Below are 26,231 nucleotides of genomic sequence, written 5' to 3' on the forward strand. Positions count from 1 at the left end.
ATAACGAAATGAACTTACGCTTCAAAGGAATGTGCATATAAGCGAGTTTCAGAATCCCAAACTTTCAAATCGAATGGAAGAGACAGCCAAGAAACACTTCTCATATAAGTACCACAGTTAGTATAGCTACACAGTGGGTATATCCTGGTCTTTTACTAAGATGTGCCATTAGAAATTCCGAAACCATGACATCCTTGAAGGGATAAAGGACTGAATTGTTTCATGTACAGTGTATAACACAACATTGTCTGATCTAATTTGTTTCAAAACTGGTACAAGGACACTATCCTTCATGTATGTCATATCATTACTGTAAAGATATACCGTCACCAGTTCCAATTTTGCCACAGATGCCATGGAAAGAGTAAATCTAACCAATCACAGATTTTAAGCGGGTGACCGCTTTTTAAAAACAGCGCCCTCACATGGGCATTTTCAATACCAAGGAACGCCCTTTGACCATATATCGGCATATTTAGATTACAGGCGACAGTATACCTTCAACCTTGTTCGTGAAGAAACTGACTATGGCCAGGTTTGTCGAGGATAATGCACCGTGACGTCATTCAGTTACTGTCAGCCATGTTGCACTATAGCAATCCAGGACGGGACATTGACAATGGCGTTACTTTATCAATAAGGTAACAATTTTAGACTCCTTAGGAATACATATCATCCCAGCAAACAGCATTATATGTAACTAAGGAGTTTATTTGGCTAAAGAGTATATGAAAATTTAATCCACGTAACGTTGAATTAGAAGCTTAGTCGAAAATAACCACCTAAATATGTAACTTATTTCTGAAATGTGGCAAGAATTTCTACGAGAATTCATTTACATCCGTACAAGTGACAAAGCAATCCTTAGTAATATTATAATATTTATGCATATATTATAATTATAACGCACTTAGTTTTCAACATCCCTTAATGATAATAAAACTAACAAAATCACGTACATCATGTAAATATTTTCTTGAAAAATATCAAAACAGCAATGTAGTAGTTCTTGTTTGGTTTTTTGGTTTTTTTCCTAATTTAACAAAATCCACACATGCTTACGACGTATAATAATACAGTTAAATCATCTAAATCATGGTGGGAAAATATCAACAAAGGAAAATCTAAAAATTGCTTAATTTTCATAAGTTCATGGTCTAGTTAACCTTTTCCTCGAGTTCAATTGCCTCTGTATTGTCAATTCCTTTGTCATCGACATTTTTATTGACATCGGACGTATCTATGATCTTCTTTTCTTCCTTCGCCCAGTCTTGTTCTTCTGTTTTCAATGTAAACAGGACAACTGTTCCTCCGATGACATATATCACCGCACTTATTACGAATACGATGAGCCATCGTTCACGAGTGTTCTTGAGAGAGAGAGAGAGAGAGAGAGAGAGAGAGAGAGAGAGAGAGAGAGAGACAGAGACAGAGACAGACAGAGACAGACAGACAGACAGAGAGAGAGCGATAATATTAATCAGCAAAGCGTACCCTCCGCATTGAGCGAGTTGGGTTTACAATTATGATAATTTGAACATTTTTGCATTGCGAACATTGTTATTTGTTATTTGTTGCAGATGAGCCTACATTTGCAGATTAAACCCACATTACTTCACCATTAAATTATCGCAAAATAGTTCCAATCGTGTTATATGCTTATGCCTATGTAATTAGCTGATGTTTCTTCTGAAATCGATTTGCTTCCTTTGTAAAGATCAATCGTGTACTGATGATGCTGTTCGTCTACTTTTTTACATGATTTTCTGTTTCTGTTTCTTTGTAATGTTTGAAAGTGATAATATTTATTCGATGGCAATTTTAACGAACAAGATAATTCACGTGTCCACTATTTACACTCCCAGGCTTACCTCATCTTCCGTCAGCACTCCAACGATATAAGGTGAAACGAAACCTGGTATGGAGCCGACTGTGTTGGTAATGCCGTAGAGAATTCCTGCAAATCTCGGTGCGATTTCCACGTGGCTTACTTTAAACCCGGGCGTTGCACACGCCCCGAATGCGGCTGATATCACGATGAGGAAGATAGCCAGAGCTTGGTTGCAGCCAATGAACCCAGCAGCGACCAGGAAAGCAGCAGGAAAATGCATACCTGATGTCGGAATGGTATCATATATGCCCTATGCGTTAGTTACTAGCCATAGAAATGTGTTTACAAATTATTTCCTACCTTTAGTTAATATGTATGATATGACGAACTATATCATACCAGTATATTAATGGTGTAAATACAGCGATCCGATTGGTCGAGACGCGAAAAGAACCGTGGTACATTGCCGATATACCACAGATAGCACACGCGCGAGCTCTCAGCTTTAGGAAAAATCCGTTGTTGACATTCCACGCCAGAATTTCAATATACTGTTATGATAATAGCAATAAATTACACCAAGCGAAGGTACACCACTCGATTTTAACCAGTTCACTACATATATGCACTCGCTATCGCTATTGCATATATGTCGTGAACTGGTCAAAATCTCGTGGTATACCGTCGTTTGGTGTGGTTTATTGCTTAATTAAACAAGAACGTTATCGTTTTATTGTTTCAATTTGATACCTACGATATTATTGTTACGACAACGATGGAAAGCCAATTAACATCTGCCTTTTACTGTTGTACGTCAAATTCTTCACATTACTGTAAAATGCTACGAATAGCGCCCTTTCATTGTCAAGAGGTGAACAGTATATAATAAAGTAGTGCACATATGTTTCTACTTGTGAGCATATCAAGGTAATAAGTATTGTGCAAGCCTGTGTATTCCATTGATTTTTAATCGTTTCAAGTGACCTGTACATTTTCTTGACTTCAGTAGCACTGTTTTCAACCAATTAAGCTGATTCTGTGGTAACTTACCGAAAACAGTGAGCATTCGTCTGACAGCAATTGTAGACATGATTTTGTGCCTTCTTAACAAATCTGCAACCCAACCTGACAGAATAGTGAACACCAATATGCCCAGGTTTGGTAGGGCAGCAATGAAGCCAGTCTGTCCATCAAAATAAAAGGGAAAAGCCATAACGTCCTGGCACCATGTATTGCACATTACGAAAGAGTTTCAGAGAAATCATGTTTTAGTATAATTTCAGTATATGTTTGATATGTAGCTATGACCTTACGTTAAATTACCAAATTAAATAGGAGAATTGTAAACCAATAAAATTCATGTGCATACTGAGCAAGTGGATTTAAAACAGTAGTTCTCAGCGCATTTCTTTGGTTACCCTAAAATAAAGGGAAATAGTATGCGAGTCCTACTTGGTTGATCCCATTAGTCAAAAGCATTATGTACTAACCGCGGACAGATCAAATCCAAGGATTTGATCGATGTAAATTGGCAAGCTGGTCAGTAGCGTGTAGAATCCCCAATTACTGCAGAAATGACCTATCACCAAACCCCACAACGGTACTGACAACCATATGGCTTTCCACGGAGTTCGTTTATCCTGTGACAACAAAGTAAATATTATCTCAGAGCTGAGAACCAAAGCGATTTTTGAATTCAATTTATATTGCGGCACTTTACCTAAAAAGAGATCACTACAACCATAGACCCTCGAGAAAAACGGGATTTTCTCGAGGGTCTATGCTAAAACATATATTTTTATAATATTTTGACAAGTGGTTGCCAGATCTTCAAAGATACATGAAAAACAGCCAAATAAAATATGGGTGCGAGAAAAAGCCTTCCGACAAAGTGACCTTCTCATTGTACTTATGGTTTAGAATCAAAAGACAAAGAATCTTGGTTGTCTTGTCAGTCTGCAGAGACCAGTGCCGAATGTTGCACAATTATACGAAACAAGCAATTACTGAATGTTGCTAATGAAGAGGTATAAGTTCGACGTTTCACAAAATATCGTACTTCACACTGTTCTGGTAGTGACTCAAAATTCTCTCTCTCTCTCTCTCTCTCTCTCTCTCTCTCTCTCTCTCTCTCTCTCCACGTGTCAAATATTTACCGTCTCATCTGAACTTGGCCCAATGGAACTCTTTATATATAGTTTCTCTTTCTCGGTTATTCTCGGATGTGTGTCTGGCGTATTGTGGATGATCAAAACCCAGCAAATCGACCATGCGATTCCAAAGCTGCCTGGCAAAAAGAATGTTACTATACCAATTAGAATATGAAGCGATAGTATTTTATAATCCCAATCGATGAAATAAAATGTACTACACTCGAACGATGGCAGAATTCGATCACATACCTGTTATGTAGAAGATGTATGGCCAGCCGAGTGTATCTGCTATTATGCCTGATATGGCGCTCACCAAGATAGAGCCGACACTTGTGCCTGATCACAAAGTAGTATTCGTTAATCGGTTTGATATCATCATTAATCATCTTTTCAGATGTTGTGTCTTGTTTACATAAGCAGAAGAGCACGGAAAGCCCTTAGCTTGCCTTACAAACTAACCTTTCTTAGTGCCCGTCCAAAGAATAAAAACAGAAGACTTACAGTCAATTTCAAAATAGCTTGGAATTACAACGTGCTAGGACGATAAGAAAAACGTTTCTGGCTATAGAAAATGACGCCACCTGCTTCCATTACAAACGTTTTACTTCGACAAAGTTTGCAACAATTTTATCCGATACGACGTTCACTGTGCCGCAGTCAACATCGTCAGTGTTGCCGCGCTTCAATGGAAAAACCCACCCGTACACACTGTTTGAACATTCTTGTATTGCCTTTATCACATTTCCCGTCGATGAAACTGCAAAGAACTCTAACGGTAGGTTTTTTCTCGGTACAGAGTGTACGGGTCGGTACAACGATTGGTGTTTTCTACACTCAACGTGTTCTGTGAGTGAGAACAGTGGACGTCGTATTGGGTTAAATTGATGCAAAATCTATCAAAGGAGAACGTTTGCAATGGATGCAGTTGGAGTTATTTTCTATCGCCAGAGAATGTTTTTCTAATCACCCTAGCACGTTGTAATTCAAAGCTATTTTGAAATTCACTGTAAATTTAAACTCTAAAAACTGAACGCGTAAGATGGTCAAAGAAAACACCCGTTGAAAATCTTTTTGGACTACTCAGTGCCCCTATAATTGACAGACTGCACACACAAAAGTTACGAATTATTTATTGTGGCACAAAAATTGACGCGATAAACAGATATTATCAAAACTGTTCGACATCAGTGTGTACTAAAACTACATCCAAATTCCTCTTCTGGCACATGTTATCATGCTCATTGGTGGCTGTCTTGATAAAATAACGTAACATTCATTCGAAAGAAGTGAACTGAACTGGGGCATACCTGAACCCGAGAAGGACATTAGCTCACTACGTTCCAGAGGCGGCGCCCACATCCCCCACATTCCATGATGAACAGGAAAAACAACACCCTGCGTACGCAGGATGGGAATAAAATGTTTAGATATTGGTGTAATGCAAACTCTTATCAAGAACGTAATGATAAGGGACATACATGACTTGAAAAAATGGTTGTATAAGAAATTGCTTCATCATAGATTGGAAAGCCATGGCCTCATAGTGTTAGAACCGACATTAATAGTAACAGAGAGAGGGTGATTTCCCATTGCGACATGTGATGTTTTCCATGTTTGTATTTTCGCTTAGCTCAAACTGTAAATGTGCAACTTTTACATTTAAACAGAATTTTTAGATTGAAGTCAGGCAAGTTCACATCTCACCTGCACAAAACCCGTGAGAAAACGAAGCGTGAACAGAACCCAAAAGTCCAGATAGGCAGCTGGAGGGGTAACGATTGCAAACAAAGATGCTAGAAACACGCTAGTTCCGAACATCACGCGTCCTCCAATCCGCTTTTCCATCCAACCTCCGATAATCTGTGGGACGGCGTACCCATAGTAGTAAGCCCCTAAAAGGACACCTCGCAATGAAGAGCTCCAAAAGAATTCACCCTTCTGCAAACACGAAAACTTGAATGAGTTGTATGTTTTTGCCATTCAAATGAAGTTGAATGAGACATTTAGTATGTATGTATGTATGTATGTATGTATGTATGTATGTATGTATGTATGTATGTATGTATGTATGTATGTATGTATGTATGTATGTATGTATGTAAAAGTTAAAATGATCATTTTATTGTAAACTACCCTTCGTCTTTCTTGTCTGATAATATTTTCACTGATATGTGATGTGCATCTTGTGATACAGCACATTTCACGGTGTCTCAAAATAAAACATTTCCGTCACATATAACTCTGTTTCCGTCCGTTTAAGTGATCATACATATTGATTGTATGTATGTATGTATGTATGTATGTATGTATGTATATGTATGTATGTATGTATGTATGTATGTATGTATGTATGTATGTATGTATGTATGTATGTATGTATGTATGTATGCGACGTATGTGACTTATGTGACAATATCTATCCCTCTAGCTAGCTAGCTCTCTATAGCTATGTGCCTGTCTATCGTAGATCTTTCTGTCTCTCCGGCTATCGATATATGTGTGAACGTTGACGTGTATATTTATTTCCGTGCAAACTATTATGGGTTATGTTAACATATTAAACGAGGTGATTCACTGCTATGCTAACGTAACTTCGTGGATCGGGGAAATTCACAAAGTACTGATAGAAACTAAAACACCAACCTGGTCTACCAGTTCAACCGTGGTATTACCGTCAGTACACTCATCGTCATACCTGTCCGCGACTTCTCCTGTTGTGTTTACCATGGCAACGATAGCTACACTGATATTGTTTCGGAGCACATACACATTGACCATGCCAAGGAACATCCATAGTGCCAGTACATAGCGGGCTGGTATGTGATCTAAACACTGCAAGCAAACGTTTTCCAAAAGAATATATTTGTTTGTCCGGTCAGGTATGTTCTGAACATTATGATGTTCCTTGCAGAAAAATATACCCTTTGAATGCAAGCTGACCTTTTCTGCGTGAATATTGCAAATTTGGTTACTGTCAGAAAATAATATGGATTCGGGTGCTAAAGATGAAGATATTAGCGTGTATTGTATTGATAATCCGTGGACACTCTACAGCGAGGTCTCGTATTTCACGGTTTATGTAAATAAACTGTCATATTTTATTGCCTATGCAAAGTCCAACACAACATACCCTATAAACACTTGACAAGTTTTCTAAATATCTGACATTCAGGATTCTTTGAGAAAAACAACGATGTAAAAGAGGCTAATGGTCAAGTTGTTGTGCTTTCGAAATATTCCAAGTTATAGTTGATGAAACACTTCTCGCTGAGAACAAGTAAGAGAAATTAACTGACATCAATATATAGCAGAATATGCCGTTAGAACGCAGTGTCTGATGCAAGCAATTTTGGGATAAAAAAGCAATTCACAACATGTAACCATGGAGGCACTGAGGAAGCAGCATTACAACGTCAAGCATCCATCATTTGCTTACAGGAGTCTCGGAAGTGAAGAAACTCTGTGTGGTAATATCGGGTTATGCTCATGACAGATATCAAGATATATTAAAATAGGTCAAGAATCAGTTTAACATCAGATAAAGTGAGGAAAGTCTATACAGGAACGTCTGAGACAACATGTCTACACAAGAATCAGACTGCAACTGCACACAAAGGTTCTATCTCATATTGCTGAGATATGTAAACATAAGTAAAAGGTCAAGCAAACCTTGGGGCGAAAATGTTGCACCCGTGCGAGTGTATCAATTACTGACAATACAGCCATTTGACTACAATGGATTATGCGCATAAATTATGAAGGTCGTCTAACAGGGCCAGTAGCTATAATGTTTGATGATTTTCGAATCTTGTTTCGAATGTTTGTTGTGTATCAACTGCAGTTTCTTTCGCTACTCCAATAAGTATATAGGGCTATATAGTATCTAACTTGCTAGTGCAAGTATAGACTGCATTGATTGACAAGCCAATAGTGAGTGTTACGGTTCTTTTGGGAATAGGACAGGAACTTGCTATTGAAAATACAAATTAGTGAAAATATCATCTAAAACTAAAGTAAAGGTTACCGTTTAACATGATAAATATAAAATGGTGGAACGAATCATATCATACGAAAAGTGTACCTGTCTAGTGGTCGAGATTCGGGAAAGTATTAGTTGGTGAAAGGTCATCCCTAATGTGCAGAAAATATTACAGTCTGATGGAAGGCGTTTTACCTGAGGTCACATGCTTTTAGTATATTTGATTCTTATCGAAAATCAACAACAGGTATTTCATTGAGAGTACACGCGTATAAAAAATAAAGACAAACTGGATACCAGGCAACCATATTGGATTGTACAACAAAAGAAATTGTCAAGCAGACGTATCAAGGTAATGGTTATTCTATGAATTACGAATTGTCTTTTCGTTACAGTACATTAATTTTGAGGGGTGATATGCAGGTCAGGTCACACTTGTTATTGAAGTACGATATTTCTGGACCGATAGCCTTCAATCCTGGCATAACGACAACAAATTGCTACTTATAGATTGTAAAAAGCGGAAATGTCGAAATAATGTTGTTTACTCTTGTTTTTTTAGTTACCCATGTATGATATGTTTCATGTCAAGATAAGAATGAATAACACTATGAAAGAAAGGGGTATAATTGGGAGTTGAGAAATAGCTGACACCTATAGTCTAGACTAATCCCCGCCGTGATAACTTGTGGGGATATCAAAGTAAGGAAAGAGGGCTCGCTTTAGTAAAAACAAATTACAGACAATTCATTTAGGAAAGGGCTGGTTCTCTGAGAATATCACAAAATATATACATGTACACATTTATGCAAATAAAAATGAATCACTTGTTTCCGATTGACCAAATGCTGTCTCAAAGTTTGTCGAAAACCGTACAAAGAGTTGATGGACTGAATATGAATATGGACACTGACAGTTTTTTCAATGCCTTTTCAAGAATGGTGTCAAGATGTGGGAAACCTTAAGAAGTTATCTCCGATAGTGGCACAAGCTCGTTGGTGCGAGCGGAAAACTTAGTGAGCTGATTCGTGCCATTATTCAACTCAAAATTGTTGATAGTGTTGCCAACAAGGGTATCGCCTGGAAGTTCAACCCGCCATTAGGGTCACGTACAGTCCTGACGTATAGTCCCGCAGGCACATTAACACAAGTAAATTTTGCTCAGTGCACTTAATGGCTGCTTGATCTTGATAAAATATTGTTTTCAAGATATTTAAATGATATAGTGAGGGTACGCTTACAAAATGAGTTTTATTGTATACGACGATCTTGTGATGTATGTGTTCCACTATTTTGGAAAGATAGCAGATACATTTTCTAAACCATTTAAAATATCGAGCACAATGCTTAGTTTACACATATTATTTTTGTTTGTATAGAATAGGTTTTTTGCGGAGAAAAGTCGCGACTTCATAATCTATGAAAGTGATATTTTCTGCAATTGTAAGAGAACAAGATATGATAAGATAAAAAACAAGCTAAGGAACATTAAATTGAGCAATGTTTTCACCTTTTATCACCCGAAATTATCTTATTATAGCTTTCTATTAATGATTATTTTGTGCCACAGACCATCAAGATTATTGTTTGCTTCCCTCATTTTGAAAACTTCTTTATTATGCTCTTATGTAAGGGACACGTTCACAAGAAATTTGGTAAGAAAGCCAACATGCACTTTTCGAGTTCTATTTAATTTTACTACTCTTTTTAGTTTTGCATGGTACGCGTTTTATTTCCCTCTTGTTTTCCTTTGTTGGCTTATCTTATTTGAGGATTGATTTTTTCCGATCCGCATAGCTACGACTTTTAGCGATACTTTCTCATAAATGTTTTGTACCGTTTTGAACCTTACCTAACATTTTTTTACGGTCAGCTCAAAAGCCAGGTAAGACCAATACCATGACTCGAATACTATCAGTGAACACATCAGATAAGAAACCTAAACTGCAACTGAACAATACACCGAAATAGAGCCTACACATTGACTAGGGTCGACAGATTTACAGCTGAAAGATTGGGATTAACAATTTGACGAAAACAGTCAGTCCTTGTTCCGTCAATACTGAGTAAACATAAATGTGGAAATAACGGAAAGAGCTGTCATGGCGTAGTCGTGACGTCAAAGTAACGTAATCAGTTTATACCTGTTCGCAAGCTTTTGACAACTGCGAATTCGCTTAAAGTGGCAGTAAATGACATTTTGTGGGCGTTCACTTTATCGAACTTGCCCCGTAAAAGCCCCCACAAAATATTCTATAACTTATCTTGAGCAGAGTTAAAGCGATGCGTCCAGCCATAACTATCGATAATTACCTTTCTGCAAGAACTCCCCATGGTCCTCCCGTGCCTTTGATGTAGCGATTAGTGGAGTTCTCTCCCCTGTACAGACGGAAAGCGAGTCGGTCGTCAGGCTTATGAACAATGTTCAGATATGGCTGCGATTATCACCACGGCAGGACGTACCTGCTATTTTATCATCATCATCACACGACACGGCTAAGATTACAATCGTGACATGACATGAAAGGTTAAAATTTAAGGGGCCATTGTAAAGCCAATGTGTATAACAGTTGGTTAAATAAAAACGATGTGGTTTGACGCACACGAGGCAAATTTTCTGTCTAGGCTCTGCACATCAAGTACCAGGACAGGTAGCCTAGATCATTAATCCGTCCTGAAAATATGGGAATATGAAGGGTAGAAGAATCGTAACATTTGATATTCACAAGAGGGTAAACAGGCCTTTATAGGCAGGACCATGGGCATTTTTGTCTTGAGTGCGTGCAGAACTCATTTCGTGGCCTGAATCTGGACAAGGTCAAGCTGTTTAGTCTCCATATTCGGAAAGAACCAGACCGACCTTTGAGAATGATACGATCTTAATTTTACCTACACTGAATTTCCTGAAATTCACCATGCAAAACCAGACTTCTAATATCCTGCAGACCTAAAGGCAAGAAGATGACTCCGAGCTATGACAATGACAAACAAGGTGAGTATGCTGGATCCAGTTTGACAACCCCTCCATATTGGTCATGCAATGGCCTAAATCAACATTTGCTAAAGGTTTTTTGAACATTACCTGTTTGACATATGATGTGATAGACCTTGTGTATTTGGAAATATTTACAGAAAATTCTTCTTAAAATTGCCTCGGCCATTGTGTTAGGATGACACAATAATTTTCAAAAGACTGTATTTATTAGTAACACAAATTTTGGTTACGTCGAATACAACTGATCGCACATGTGATCGATGCAAAACAAACGATACAGTTTACCGTTCGTTCTGCATGGAAGTCCGTTACAAAGTTCCTTCTTCTAAAATCTTGGAAGTCGACCCCAAAGGGAATACTCAAACAACCTCGAAAACACCGAAAATAACATGGAAATAGCGTCTACTTGATAACATGACGATAAATTCGAAAATTCGGGGAAAACTTGGCATAAGTTTCCTTATCTCGCGAATATACGTCTCGTGGAATCACAGATCCTGCTGTCCGCCAGAGAGGGCGCTGCATTTCACTTTCGTCGCTCCACAGTCTTTCAACGGTAGAGTAATCCAGCAGTCAAGAAGATTTAATGTAGGTGACCATCCATGGTTGGTGCGATACCAAGTAATATCACTTGTTGTGATGCCCACAGTTATTTTGTCCATTTCTTAAACTTTACTGAGAAGAGAGACGTTGATTTGAAAAATATATTCGATCGTGATGTATTTCAAATGAAATTGGGAAGATTTTTTCTGTATAAAATACGGTGTTTTCAATAGTGTTCGAAATCACAACCTGCGGTAGCCTACCGGACAGACAGATTCGCTCGGCCAAGCACTGGCAAATTTACTCTGATTGAATCGGGTTTAATCATTGTTTACCTAAATTGCAGTATCAGCAACACATGTGTTACTTTACAATCTAAAGGTAGTGGGTAGGGTAGCGACTGTACTTCAGTTTACTTAGCTGAATGCATGTTTAATTTTAGGAGTGAAGTGTTTCATAAAGTTGTGTGAACTGCACAAAACCAAATAGTATGGTGTAAGTGAGACGAAAACATTGCTTTTTCTCAATATATTTCTGGCCTACTCACCACATATGTAATGTTATGAAAATGACAATATACGTTTCATTTACCCTTATAACCAACATTTTATTACCATGCCCTGTCCCATTTTAATTGGTCGAGCTGAACCACGTGACTGACACAAATATACAGTAATGGTTTGTTTACATGCCCATGAATAGTTTTGGCTTTACGCTCGCCCATTATTTCTATAGTAACATACACTTTACATAGCAAGCCATGTGAAAATCAATACCGTAAACGTTGCGAGGATTGTTCCTTACTTTTACGCCGTACGAGTGGGTAGTCTTCAAACACAATGGGAAGGTAGAGGGCGTAATGGCCTTAGCTGCACAAAGACCGTGTCCTGAAAAAACTATCAAAAACTTTGTGAAATTGTCAGTTTAAAATGATTATGGTGTTTCAATTATTGACAAATCATTTGATGGTATTCTTTGGATTCGATTTACATATTAGGTACCATATATTTAAGTTAACCTAACCCATTGATTTAGAAATTTTGGTGAAAATTTTGCTATAGCAGGTCTTGAAGGTGTCAGAGACTTATCTTAAAACAAACGGTAAAAAAACAAACGGTAATGTCTGAAGGTCTGACCATACCAATTCTACATTTAAGTAAAACTATATAGACGTACAATGCCAACGAATATCAATATCAAGTATGCGATGCCCAGTATGTTGTACATTGATTTTCGAATGGATCATACCGAATATTGCATGTAGTCCTAAGTCGTAAAAATCACATTATATACATTTGATCGGCGGAACGTTGTACGTACAATGTACGACCTACTTATCCCATCACCTTAACCACATGTGTGCTGCTGTGAACGTGCGCTGCCTGTCGCGTTTGCAGCTTATCTTATCTTACTTCTGAGACTGTGTTATTTTCGTTGACTAAAATTGATAATGGGCAGCAAGTGACGTCTTTTGAATGCAAATATCTTAGTTTGCCAATGAAAGTGGGTGAAAGTGCCTCAAGAATTCTTCACGTGCGAAAGGAATCTATCTACTTGATGCAAAGCCTGATAACTTACGGAGTGAACTCTATATGAATGAATTTATATTGAAACTTTTGCCCTAGGCTTATCTTGTAGTGTAACAAATTGAGACCAATAATTGTCGTTATAAAATTGTGTTATAAGATATACGCAATAGCAGAAATTATCACCTTCATATTTTTTGTAAAGCTGATGACGAAGAGTAACAGATTTAGACTCCTGGGAATAAACATGATCTCTTCAAATAGCCGGAAATTATGCTTATTATTGCATCTACGCAAGACTAAATATTGACCTTATCTTTAAACTGTAGCGCAACTTTCTACAAAATTTCATTCCAAGTGTTAATCAACAAGTGATCAAAATAATTGCTCAACAGATATATTAACTCATCACATGCTCCGATATCAAAAGTTGTGCAAAATGTGACGTGTTTTTATCTTACAAAAGCCCTTCTCGATGAAGTGAAACATATTCAGACACATCATGTAAATCTTTGTTTGGAAAATATCAACAACATTAATCTAGTTAACCTTGATTTCTGGTTATTCAAGGACTAGTTCACTTTTTCTACGAGTTCAATGTCCTCCGTGTTATCAATTCCTTTATCATCAACATTTTTATTCGCATCGGATGTAACTAAGATCTTATCTTCTTCCTTCGCCCAGTCTTGTTCTTCTGTTCTTAAGGTAGCCAGGACAACTGTTCCGCCGATGACGTATATCACCGCACTTATGGAGAAAACAATGAGCCATCGCTCACGAGTGTTCTTGAGAGAGAGGGGGGAGAGAGAGATAAAGAGAGAGAGAGATAAAGAGAGAGAGAGAGGGAGAGAGAGAGAGAGAGAGAGAGACAGAGAGAGAGAGAAAAAAAAACAATAACCTTGAGACAACATAACGTAGACCCTTGACTGAGTGAATTGTTTGCAGCTGTGAGAATTTAACTATTTTTGCAAAGGCAAATATTTGATGTCCATAACTTGGTAATGCCAGGCAAGAATGTTCTTCAGAATCGTCGTCTCTACTGTTCCCGAGGTAGGATATTTCTCGATGATACTCAAAATGACTTCCACTTACTAATCATTGCATGATTTAATGATTTAATGACCACTTGTTGTTACTTCAAGTTCATTGTAACTATTAGTGGGAAACACTGTTTATAGTGTTTGTCTCAATTCAATTATATCCGGGATTCAATTTATATTGAAAATTGACATATATATATATATATTATATATATATATATATATATATATATATATATATATATATATATATATATATATTGCTAGACGTGGAACTTGTCGTGATTACTCTACAGACTGTTTCATGCGCTTGGCAATCGTCAGGAGTGATGTTGGCGGGCTTGTAGCTACCTATATATAGGGTCAGGTGTTTATGCAAACGAGGCGGTTGTTCTGGCGCGTTCAAGTGTTAATGAGAAGAAATTTGCTTCTGTGTCTCTATTTCGAAAGAAATTCTGTACGTTTGTTTAGCAGTGTTGACTTGCCTGAGTTGATATGTGAAATTTCTCCGTGATACAGAGGTTGCAGCGTTTTGTCTTGGTTGAGTAAGGCTGGGCTCTGTCAATAGAGAGGTTCGGCTACACGTTTTACGTGAACGTGAACGCGTAGAATCCACGTTGGCGTTGGCGTACACGTTCGCGTGCAAAAGTCCGTTTGGCTACGCATTACGCCAACCGTTCTCGTGGCACGCGCAAGAAATGATTCGGCCCGGCTTGGGTCCGCGTAGTCTGTTTCCGCATCACAGGGATAGCTCAATGGTTTGCCCGTATGCCGCAAATCGTCGAAGAAATTGCACATAAAAATAACGAAAATTCATGAATATCTTTGAGGATGTCACTCTCATATATCCAACTAACAACTGCATGAATGATTCACAGTTTAAATCATGTTTTGAAACCTAAAGATGAGAATAAATTTACACGTTTACAAATTACGTGAAAACAGCTGTCTCCACGTAAATACGCGACGCCAGCTCCGTGTACGTGAAGAACGTACGCACAAGTCGATGACAACATCGCAGAAATTCGTGACGTTACGCGTTCACGTTCGCGTAAAACGTGTAGCCGAACCTCTCTATTAACACTTGAACGCGCCAGAAAAACCGCCTCGTTTGCATATACACCTGACCCTATATATAGGTAGCTACAAGCCCGCCAACATCACTCCTGACGATTGCCAAGCGCATGAAACAGTCTGTAGAGTAATCACGACAAGTTCCACGTCTAGCAATACCTATGCCCTGCGGAAACGCATCGAGCACTATACATTGCCTGAATTGACACCAAGCCACTGATATATATATATATATAAATTTATATATATATATATTATATTATATTATATATATATATTACATTCATGAGATAGAAATACGCACACCATGACAGTAGGAACTTGTGGAATAAGCTGGTGCAGGTTGGCTCCAAATTTTTGTTGGCGGGAGGAGACATAAAAAATTTCTTGCTACAGACGGGGCTCTGAAAAGTTAAGTTAACGTCGGCGTGGGGGAGATCGAAAATTAAAAAAAAAATGAAATATTTTCTGTTCCTTCTCCTGCCGTTCATAATATTCGTTCCCTAACTCTCACGTGCTTTCTAGAAACTGTCTAATGTAATATAATTCTAAGGAAATCATGGCCAATCGCTAACTCAAGATAAATCCTTCGGTTGAATTTCATTGGTAAAGACAATATGAAAAATAAAGAAGCTATACTGCTTGTCGACTATATTGTCTTGCCAAGACAAACCGAGGGACACTATTATGATGCGGCCTTGTGAGCATTATTGTCTCGGTTTTTTCTTATCAGAAAATTATTTTCTAAGTTGTATGGGTTAACTTCCTCGTCTACGACCCATTGTGTTCTTATGACCCGTTCGTCTGTTTTTGTTTGCATATATTTTTACTTAATTTTATTTTTAAAGTTTATCTTATAATTTAAAAGGAATCATGTAGTAACTGATAGTAATGCAATGAAAATAAAGAAACAATAAAACTTACAACTTATTTGATTCATTGATTGTTTTATTTCTAATTTATTTATTTATTTATTTATTTATTTATTTATTTATTGATTTATTTTTAATAACTTACCTCGTCTTCTGTTAGAACTCCAACGACATAGGGTGATACGAAACCTGGTATGGATGCGACTGTGTTGGTTATGCCGAAGAGAATTCCACCAAATCTCGGGGCGATTTCCACGTGATTTACTTTAAATCCGGAAACAGAACACCCACTGAATGAGGCCGATATCACAATGAGAGAGATAGCCAGAGCTTCGTTGCAGCCTATGAACCCAGCAGCGACCAGGAAGATTCCCGGAAGGTACATACCTGGTGCAAGAAAAGATGGGATGTATGTCTTTACTAGGAATTAAGGTAGTATGCACCTCGTAAATGAAAGATTTAAACATTTGCTGAAACTTTCCTAAAAGAAACTTTGAACCATTTTCTTACCAAATCAACAATAAAAATCTGCAGTCACCGTTTGGAACAAGCGAAACAAATTACCAAATATTTTTGCGATATTTGAAATTCAAAATGGCCGCCATCCCAGCTGTGTTAACTCTATAGATAAAAATTAAATTTTGGATTATCGAAAAACTAAGACAACAAAAGTTTTTCTTTTCCCAAGAGCTTTAAAATGAACCCCCACAAGTGGTAGATCAGAAAAGAATTGAAAAAGCTTGAGTGTCCGAATATCTGTCCCCGAGGCGCATTCTACCTGAAGTACACGGTAATTCTACGCTGGTAATATTATCAGTTATTTTGTCAGTGCCCTCAGCGTATAAGTTGATAATTGAGGGGTCAACCAACTTTATCGGTTTACATTATAGGAGTTTGGAATCTAAGATACCATTGTTATGACATCAATTGATCAAACCAACTCTTCTCAGCTATCTTTTATTAGGCTGTCCAAGTCCATCATTTCCTACATGACATCTTCCCGTGTTTTCGGGGCATATTCTCTAAAGTTGTACGCACATTTGTCTACTTGCATGACTTGCGTGCTTATATGGCTAATGGTCGCCAGTAGAGTATTTCTTTCCATTGAATTTTACTCGATGAAATTGTTTGTGATTTGATTTTTGTGTAATATCAAAGGGAATATGCCTCTTTCAAGTGACAAATAAATTTTCTTAACTTCATCAGCACTTTTTTCAACTAATATGCCTATACTGAACATTCTTCTGACAGCAATGGTCGACAGGATTTTGTGCCTTCTTAACAAATCTGCAAACCAACCCGACAGAATAGTGAACGCCCATATGCCCAGGTTTGGTAGGGCCGCGATAAAACCAGTCTGTCGATCGAAATAAAAGTGAAAAGCCGTAAAGTGCATGTACAATCGGTAAGTTACAGAAGGGTAAAAAGGAGCAGTCCTCAACCCCTGGTTCTCGCATGTTCTTTGTTCTCTTTTGAAATTATAGTGATTCGTAAAACGAAGAATCGAAACCGTCTGTGTAATTTAATATAGGGAAAATGTGTTCATTCGAGTAATTTGATTGCTCCAGTCAATAACATATGTACTAACCGTAGACAGATCAAATCCAAGAACTTGGTCGATGTAAATTGGCAGGCTGGTCAGAAGCGTGTAGTTTCCCCAATTGCTGCAGAAATGACCGATTAACAAACCCCACAATGGTGCTGAGCGAAAGATGCACTTCCATGGAGTTCGCTTATCCTGGAATATAAAAGTGAAATTTATCTCAAACTTGAGCTTCAGCACAATTACTGATCTTAGACAGCTGTCTGTTATCGCTACTGTGCCTTCAAAATTGAATTATTGCATTGTATAGATATTGCGCCAGGAACTCGAAACACATCCTTGAAAAAAAAAGTGAATTCAAAGTCTGTCAGAGGAAAGCTTTATGATAGAAACCATATTATTGTACAATTGATATACGATACAAAGACTCAGAATATTGCTAGATTTTTAAATCTGGATAGAACGGTGCCTAGTGTTTCTCTAACACACGAAACAAGCAGTGCGCCAGTTATAAGATCTCTCCAATGATACGAACATGGGGTATCTGTTTGATGTTTACTTCTATTTACATACTCCTTGTCTGTCTACTGTAATTTGAAAGTCTCTCTCTCTCTCTCTCTCTCTCTCTCTCTCTCTCTCTCTCTCTCTCTCTCTCTCTCTCTCTCTCTCTCTCTCTCTCTCTCTCTCTCTCACACACACACACACACACACACAACTACGCAAACGTCAATATTTACCGACTCATCCGAACTTGGGCCAATGGAGCTTTTAATATAAATCTTCTCTTTTTCAGTTATTCTAGGATGAGTGTCTGGTGTATTATGGATAATCAAAACCCAGCAAATCACCCACGCGACTCCAAAGCAACCTGGCAAAACAATGCATCGTTGAAAAATGAAAAAAAAATATGCGAGAGGATGGCATGCTCAGCAGGCCGAGAATACGTTCCACCGAGATATTATAGGTCGCATTAACATCTTTTCAAACTTACATCCCACACGTATATTCGTAAATAATTTGCATTAGCTGACGATGCATTAAGTTGAAATATGAAAAAATATTACATAGCGGCGTTTTTTCACGGCGAGGACGTGTTTTAACCCGATTTTAAGGTTTATTTGATTCTATGCCCTACAAGGTGTCCAAAATTCATATTCAAACACATTTTCACTGCCTACCAATGCAAGGTACGTATGGAACTCGGCCGGGTCGATAAATGCAGAATTATGTAAACGAGGTTTGAAATACATATTACGCATTGAACGAGAAGTGTTAGATGCGATTCAAAAAAAAATCAGGAGATAAAATTCATTCGTGATCCCTTTTGACGAAATAAAACTTCCATACCGGAATTATCATAAAAGTCAAAACGCATACCTGTTATATAGAAGACGTATTGCCAACCTAGTGTATCTGCTATTATACCAGAGAGGGCGCTCGCCAGGACGGAGCCAATATTCGTACCTGATCACCACGGAGTACACATACATGAGTGTCTATTAATTTCTTGAATATTTTTATAGTGATATGTTTTTGGGGCATTGCAATGATTTGATAGGCCAAAGAGCACGTCAAACTCTTTACTTTCCCTTTACGATCTGAAATCATTATCCTTGTGGCTGTCCAAGAAAAGCACACGCTAACTAACTAACACAGAACATAGCTGTGTATCGCTGGCAGAATTGTACCGTCCAAATTTACAAATTCTAGCAAGGCACGGGAAGAAATTACCCCTACACTCATTGGCATTGCTATGTACAATTACACTTACAAATCGCTGAACTTACATTTATCAGATGTTGTTATGTTCACTGGTATTGAAATTACTGCTCATCGGAAGAAATGTACCTAGATGGAACCTACCTGAACAAGAGAAGGACATGAGCTCACTACGTTCTAGAGGAGGCGCCCATTTCCCCCACATTCCATGATGAACAGGAAAAACCACACCCTGAGTTGGGAATGTAAATGTGTAGAATTACTCGTTATGCAAATGTTGTCAAGAAAGTGTTGCAAAGGACTATGTATATTACTTGAAAATAAATGGACTTAGATATTACTTCATCCTGAGTTTTGAAACGCATCGCTTCATCACCTTCAGAACCAAGCTTCTTTGATGGCAGAAAGACGATGATTACGCCTGCATGATGTGATGTCTTCCAGCTAAGCGTTTTTGCTTACCACTATCGTTTCAAGGGCCAGTAATGCAAACTTTTGCTGAGTTTTTCATTTTGGTTGTTCTTAATGTCAACAATAATGTATTGTTCTTCTCCAAAAAGCATGTTAATATTCACAGCATTCATATTGTCATCTCAGCCTGTACATGTATAAACTGCGTCGTTATTGTTGACATGTGAATTCTGGTCCGGACTAGAATTCAAATGTAAACAATAACAGTGCAGTTTACGATGTACATATATAGACGCTATGTTTACAAGCTAAATAGTTGGTGTTTCAGCATTCTTTTTGGAGTAGAATAAAACCTTGCAATTGACATACAAAATAAAAATTTGACAAAATATCGAAAGATAGAGTTACTGGCTCTTATAGGGACATAAGCTGTAACTTGTGGCAAGTTTTTCAGTATTCTGCCTGATCCGTTTGTCATGCTGAAATTTCAAGTATTCTTTTTGTCAACACAGCTTTATGTGTGTAGTGATCATTGTTTATTGTTTACAAATGAATTCTAGTCCGGACTTAAATACAATTTTCAAAAATAACAATGAAGATTATACTGATATAAGTTGTGTTGATATGCTAAATACTTGGCATTAAATTACAGTTAAGGGATTTAATGCAGAAAGTGCAGGGAAACCACAAAACAGAGTTCTGAAAAAATAGCCAAAAGATACAGCTTATGGAGCTTTAACTTTCCAAAATTGAAATGGAGTTTTAAAGTGGCACTCCCACTTGGTAACATTTTTAAAGCACATTTTTTTAATGCCAACGGGCGATATTTGACGTGGCGACTGCGCGCGGATCACGAGATATCGATAAAAACATGTCCTCAAAAAAGTAAAAGTTTGAATTCCGGTGGCCCACCTAAATTCAGCTTCCGAACATCGAATGTTCGGCACTGGGGCCATTGTCAACTAAGCTATGGAGTACGAGTCTACGGTGACGCTGCTGTATGCCACAGTACCACTCGCGTCGGTGATCGGTCATGCCCCCTGGGGAAAGCCGAGTCTTACTGACTCTGAGAAAAAACGGAAAACAAAGTTTGATTCCACCAGAATTCGCATAGGTGACTAGCACAGTTACGTGCGGTTGATACATAGCGGCCGCCGAGTGGTATGCATAGACGCATACCGCGCGCGCGGCGTACTGTGTGGCAGACGACAAAATGTAGTCATCGGAGGCGGCTAATATTTGACACGTAAACACTGATGTTTATGTGGTATTGGTTAAAATATAGTACAACTGATTTAGAATAATGAAAACGACAAAAACTAAGGAGAAGTTTTACAAAACTTACCTGAGGTAATGGCATAATGCTGTATATAAAGTCTTTGCAGTGGGAAGTAAATTAATTGCGTCGTTCGAACTTATTGTTGACTCCCTAGAATATCGTCAATCAGCACAACAACAAAGCTTCGGGGGATTTCGGGTCAAAATCAGAAACGATCGTAAAACTTCGGGATGTGAAAAATACGCTCGGGAAATGACATGTTTTTATCGATATCTCGCGATCCGCGCTCAATCGCCCCGTCAAATATCGACCGTTGGCATTAAAAAATTGTGTTTTAAAAATGTTACCAAGTGGGAGTGCCTCTTTAAAGTGGAAGTCGAGTTAATCTATCTCACCTGTACGAAACCCGTGAGAAAACGAAGCGTGAACAGAACCCAAAAGTCCAGATAGGCCGCTGGAGGGTTAAAGATCGTAAACAAAGATGCTAGAAACACGCTAGTTCCAAACATCAGCCGTCCTCCTATCCGCTTTTCCATCCAACCCCCGATAATCTGTGTGAGGGCGTACCCATAGTAGTACGCCCCCAGGAGGATACCTTGCAATGAAGAGCTCCAGAAAAATTCACCTTTCTGCAGAAATGAAAACACGGATATGACTTGTGCAATTTGTGTTTCTTATGTGCTCGTAACTATAGTATGTATGTATGTATGGTATGTATGTATGTATGTATGTATGTATGTATGTATGTATGTATGTATGTATGTACTTGTGAGTACAAACTTTCAAACGTACATCTATTATTCCTGTCGGTGTATTTATCCATATATCTATGTATCTAATATCTATCTATCTATCTATCTCTTTGTCTGTCTGTCTTTCTTTCTATCTATCTATTTCTTTCTATTCCTATAGCTATGTGGACTATCCTTTGCGGGATCAACGCAAGATATATACAAGAATAATGTCATAAGATACGTGCAAAGTACTTGGAGAAATTAAAAGGCTAACCTGGTCTACCAGTTCAACTGTGGTATTACCGTCAGTGCACTCGTCGTCATACCTGTCCGCGACTTCTCCTGTTGAGTTTACCATGGCAACGATGGTGACACTGATGTTGTTTCTGAGAATATACACATTGACCATCCCCAGAAACATCCATAGTGCGAGTACATAGCGGGTTGGTATGTGATCTAAACACTGCAAGTAAACGTTTTCCGTCAGAATATGTTTGTGTTGTTTTAACGATTTGCATTATGGAAATATTTTGCTGACGACACGTTTTGTTTGAATGTAAGCCGGCACGAAAAAAATTGGTTGCTTCACAGAGATTAGATTTTGATCTCGTGCATGGAGAAATTCGACGAAAGATGTGCTGTTGTATTCTTGGATCCGTGGACTCAAGCGAAGACTCCCTTGTTCTGCAGTTTATCAAAAACGTAAGGTCTGCTATTTTAGAACGGAGTGCCAATTAATTTCACAGGTGCGGCGTTGATGCAACATCGCACACGGTAAAGTCTACAATTACGCAAAATTGCGGCGAGTTTGTCCATATTAATTGGGTGTAAGTCGTCAACTCAACAACCGTTGTCAGCTGAAAGCATCCACGCATAGGACGTCTTAAAAACAATCTGCTGGCAGCAGTGGCAATGTTTACAAAAAATAGTCCTCACATACTGGTTGGCCCCAAATTTTGACCACTCCTCCATGGATCTTATTGTCGACCCTGAGATTTCTCCTTTTTGTAATCGTGTGTAATCAATATCGCGTAAGTCTAGTTGTAATCATTAGACTCGTTACATAAGAAATGTGTTCGGAGGCAAAAACACAACACAACCAAATAGCTGACTTGCGTATACACTAGTATAGGGCTGAACATTTGTTTATATTTTTATGTTTCACGGACAGAGTACTAGCTTTGAAGTACTTACCTGAGGTAAGCAATGCCGAAAGTGGGTACAAAAAACTGTTAGTCCTTATTCAATTAATATTAAACAACCTCATTCAATTAATATTAGGTAAACATTAAAAAAATGAATATGTATGACGTCATCATGACTGCTGAAAAGGATAAAGAGTGCACATCCTTTTCTCACTAAGTTAAGAGATTTTGTTTCGAATAATGTGAACTTAAATAGCAGTGAGCGATCGTTTGTGGGCGTTAACTTTATCGATCGTTCCCTTGAAAACGCCCCTTTGAATTAATTATACGTAACGTCCTTTGAGAAGAGCAAAACAGATATATCCTCCCTTAACTGTTAATAGTTACCTTTCTGCAAGAATTGCTCATCGTATCCCGTGTCTTTGGTGCAACAATAACGTGAAATGCTCTTCCCAGTACAGACGGAAAGCCAGTTGACCGGCAGTCTTACGAACAATGCTCAGAGATGGGTACGATTAATGTGACCATGACGGTATGGTTAAAATTTAACCAGTCATCGTAAACATCAAAACTTTTAACGAGGTTAAAGAAAAGGGACTACGACACAAATGGGCATTTTACATCTAGGATCAGAAATATTCGAATTATCAGAACAGGTAGCTACTATCACTAATCCCATCGGTAAAATATAGGAAGAGAAGATGAATCGTAATATTTGTTATTGGAATGCGTGTAGAGGAGCCGTCAGTAGCTACAAGTAATAAGGATTAGACTCGGGTCATTGTTGTTCTATACCTACTGGAAATTGCTCCGAAGTGCGTTACTTTTCACAGAAATTGGTTTTATGGTCACAAACTGGAAAGTGTACACGTCATTATATTAATGGTATATTGTTACATTACACGAGTACACCTAAGTGCTCAACAACAAGAAGATTACTTAGCGACTTTTGTACTTTCAGCGAGGGGCGTCCGCTGTAACTTTACTTTTTTTGTACACTGGAGCACCGGTCCTGTAAACATCATGAACAACGGGCATGTTCTCGGTGCACAGGGAATACCAGCAGTCAATTTCTTGTCCAGGTTAAAGAGACTAACATAAACGAAGACGGATACACTTTTCGATGCGAATTCAGCGATACGGACACTCAAATATTCACGTTAATCTCACTGAAATCACCAACTCCATGAATCAGTAACTGGATCTGTCGAAGTACGAGTTGATCTCATAAATGTTGATAGGAAAATATCAACACTCATTGGATTGAAAATTCATTGTTATGACTCCGCCTCTCCTAACAAATCAGATAGATCGCAATATAGCATAAATATCTCATCTATACATCTCAAAATCTACATTGTATTACGATTTTCTTGCGAAACGTTTTTGCTCACCTTAGGCCTAAATGACTTGGAATAAATTATCATGGTCAGCAAAATGTATCGCTGCGAGCAGGGTTCGAACCTGCGCGGGGAGACCCCATTGGATTTCAAGTCCAACGCCTTAACCACTCGGCCATCACAGCTTGTGCTTACGTAGGTGTATGTTATTTCATTATTTTTTTAACCCGGCGTAGCACGTATTGTTAAAATACGCAAATTTGTCTTACTTGTATAGACGCCGGTCGTCACCGACAAAGGGCAAGCGCGTCTGGAATTGTACCCGTTTAATGGTTACACGTGTATTGCGATAGGATGGACAAAAGCAGATTCAAATGGTAGAATTATCGGAAAGGAGTACATATTCTGTTATACAATAGAGAAAACAAGCTTGAATCGACCACCAAAAATTTTATCGCTGCGAGCAGGGTTCGAACCTGCGCGGGGAAACCCCATTGGATTTCGAGTCCAACGCCTTAACCACTCGGCCATCACAGCTGTCAAAAAAATTGGGCGCCATTGCAGTATAATAATCCTAAACCAACATTGAGAAAATGTGTCACATAGAAATCGCTATTTTCTTCAATAAATATTACAGTATGGAGGTTTATTTTATCAGATTGTTATTTTGGAGACAGTGGGGAAAATACAGTCCGGTGCGACTTGGCGGAATCCGCATGAGCGGCCATGTTTTCATTGCGAGTTACACAGGGCTTGGGCACTCCGAATCCGATAGTGTTCACGTCATCACAACAACAACCACGGCGAGTAAATATAACCAGTTAAGTATCCTGGTCGGTTACACAGTGTCCGTCACCTATGGTATATACCACTTAAACCTAAAATGCCATATAATCGTTTGCTATGCCTCGTGAATCTACGCAATCACACCACCGTTTGCGGTACTTCACTGCCACTGAGCAACGCCTCAACGATCGCCGGACGCGTCTGTTCTGTTCACGCTACGGTCGCGGTCGTGGTCGCGCATTCCTAAATGCATAAACGAAATTACAAACGTTCTTGCACTCTGCATATTGAGACAATGTAGGAGAGGGAGTTTTGGTTTGATTTCACATCGTAGTTTGTGGATTAGTATTATTATGTCTACGCGAAAGGCCGAGCAAGCGACACTTTTATGGCTTCGTTTTGTACTTCCGGGTTCTCCTGCTCTGTGTACGTCCAGCGTCTGTTTGATGCAGCCTGAACAAAGGTTTATGTGATCACTGACGTCATACGCTGTATACGTTGATGACATCACTGTTTTTTTTAAACGCATTATGCTCAGGCAATTCTAGGCAAGAAAATGTTATTCTTTTGCGCTGCGGTTTATTAAAACCAAGTCCACTTTCTGGTAGTCATGTGGTTTTAAATTTAAGACCACAGTTGTGAGTGGAGCGATACGTACCGGCCGCCGCGTACTATGCATAGAATAATACGCGGCGGCCGGTACGTATCACTCCACTCGCAACTGTGTTCAAGACTGATCAAATTGCTCCTCGAAATCGCTGCTAAAATTGCACCAAACATAGGGCATTTTCGTTCTGCATATTTTCACAGTTTTTTTTCTTGAGTAGACCTAAGTGGAAATGCTCAGAATTTGTTCAGCCAACACATCACTGCCAGTATTTGTAACGCCACTATTAGTGTGGACTGTAGGTGAAATCAAGACTTCAATCATAGTTAACAGTGAAATGTGGGAGAATATGTCATATAGCGAGAGGGGAAGCCGTGCGGTACCGTGTAAAGGTAGGAAATGCGGAGAGAGGAAACATGGTATGTAGGGGGATGTTTTGAAATTAAAGCGGGGTAGTTGAGAAAAGCTTTCATGTATGTAGGCCTATGCATGTAATGTTTTTATTTTCTTTAATACACTTTGTTAAATTACTCAATGAAATTAACTCTTTCGTTCACTTTCTTTTACATAACAAAGTCAATTAACCCTGTCCTTGTATATTATGCAGTAGATTGAGGGTACTAGTTAGCAGGAAACACGGAAACGGTTAGGCCA

General features: G+C 38.5%; 2 protein-coding genes and 2 non-coding genes across 4 annotated transcripts; all 4 read right to left on the bottom strand.

Annotated features, from left to right (window-relative positions):
* Positions 1-541: 541 nt before the first annotated feature.
* LOC139131459 (sialin-like) lies at positions 542-16,395 on the bottom strand. Its single transcript, XM_070697511.1, has 11 exons — positions 16,159-16,395; positions 10,277-13,812; positions 6,628-6,816; positions 5,689-5,922; positions 5,292-5,379; positions 4,234-4,320; positions 3,988-4,118; positions 3,322-3,471; positions 2,882-3,014; positions 1,872-2,113; positions 542-1,370 (listed from the first exon to the last, which is right to left on the bottom strand). The coding sequence occupies exons 2-11, from the start codon at positions 10,295-10,297 to the stop codon at positions 1,158-1,160; spliced, it is 1,488 nt and encodes a 495-aa protein (XP_070553612.1). The 5' UTR covers positions 10,298-13,812; positions 16,159-16,395; the 3' UTR covers positions 542-1,157.
* On the bottom strand, positions 13,600-25,631 carry LOC139132230 (sialin-like). Its single transcript, XM_070698619.1, has 11 exons — positions 23,232-25,631; positions 21,974-22,162; positions 21,361-21,594; positions 19,420-19,507; positions 18,934-19,020; positions 18,294-18,424; positions 17,602-17,751; positions 17,247-17,370; positions 16,159-16,400; positions 14,553-14,625; positions 13,600-13,745 (listed from the first exon to the last, which is right to left on the bottom strand). The coding sequence occupies exons 1-11, from the start codon at positions 23,250-23,252 to the stop codon at positions 13,600-13,602; spliced, it is 1,485 nt and encodes a 494-aa protein (XP_070554720.1). The 5' UTR covers positions 23,253-25,631.
* Positions 24,288-24,369, bottom strand: Trnas-uga (transfer RNA serine (anticodon UGA)). Its single transcript has one exon. It is a non-coding gene; the product is annotated as a tRNA-Ser (tRNA).
* On the bottom strand, positions 24,640-24,721 carry Trnas-cga (transfer RNA serine (anticodon CGA)). Its single transcript has one exon. It is a non-coding gene; the product is annotated as a tRNA-Ser (tRNA).
* Positions 25,632-26,231: the final 600 nt, after the last annotated feature.

The sequence above is a fragment of the Ptychodera flava genome, chromosome 4 (genome assembly GCF_041260155.1).
Source record: "Ptychodera flava strain L36383 chromosome 4, AS_Pfla_20210202, whole genome shotgun sequence".
Taxonomy (NCBI): Eukaryota; Metazoa; Hemichordata; class Enteropneusta; family Ptychoderidae; genus Ptychodera; species Ptychodera flava.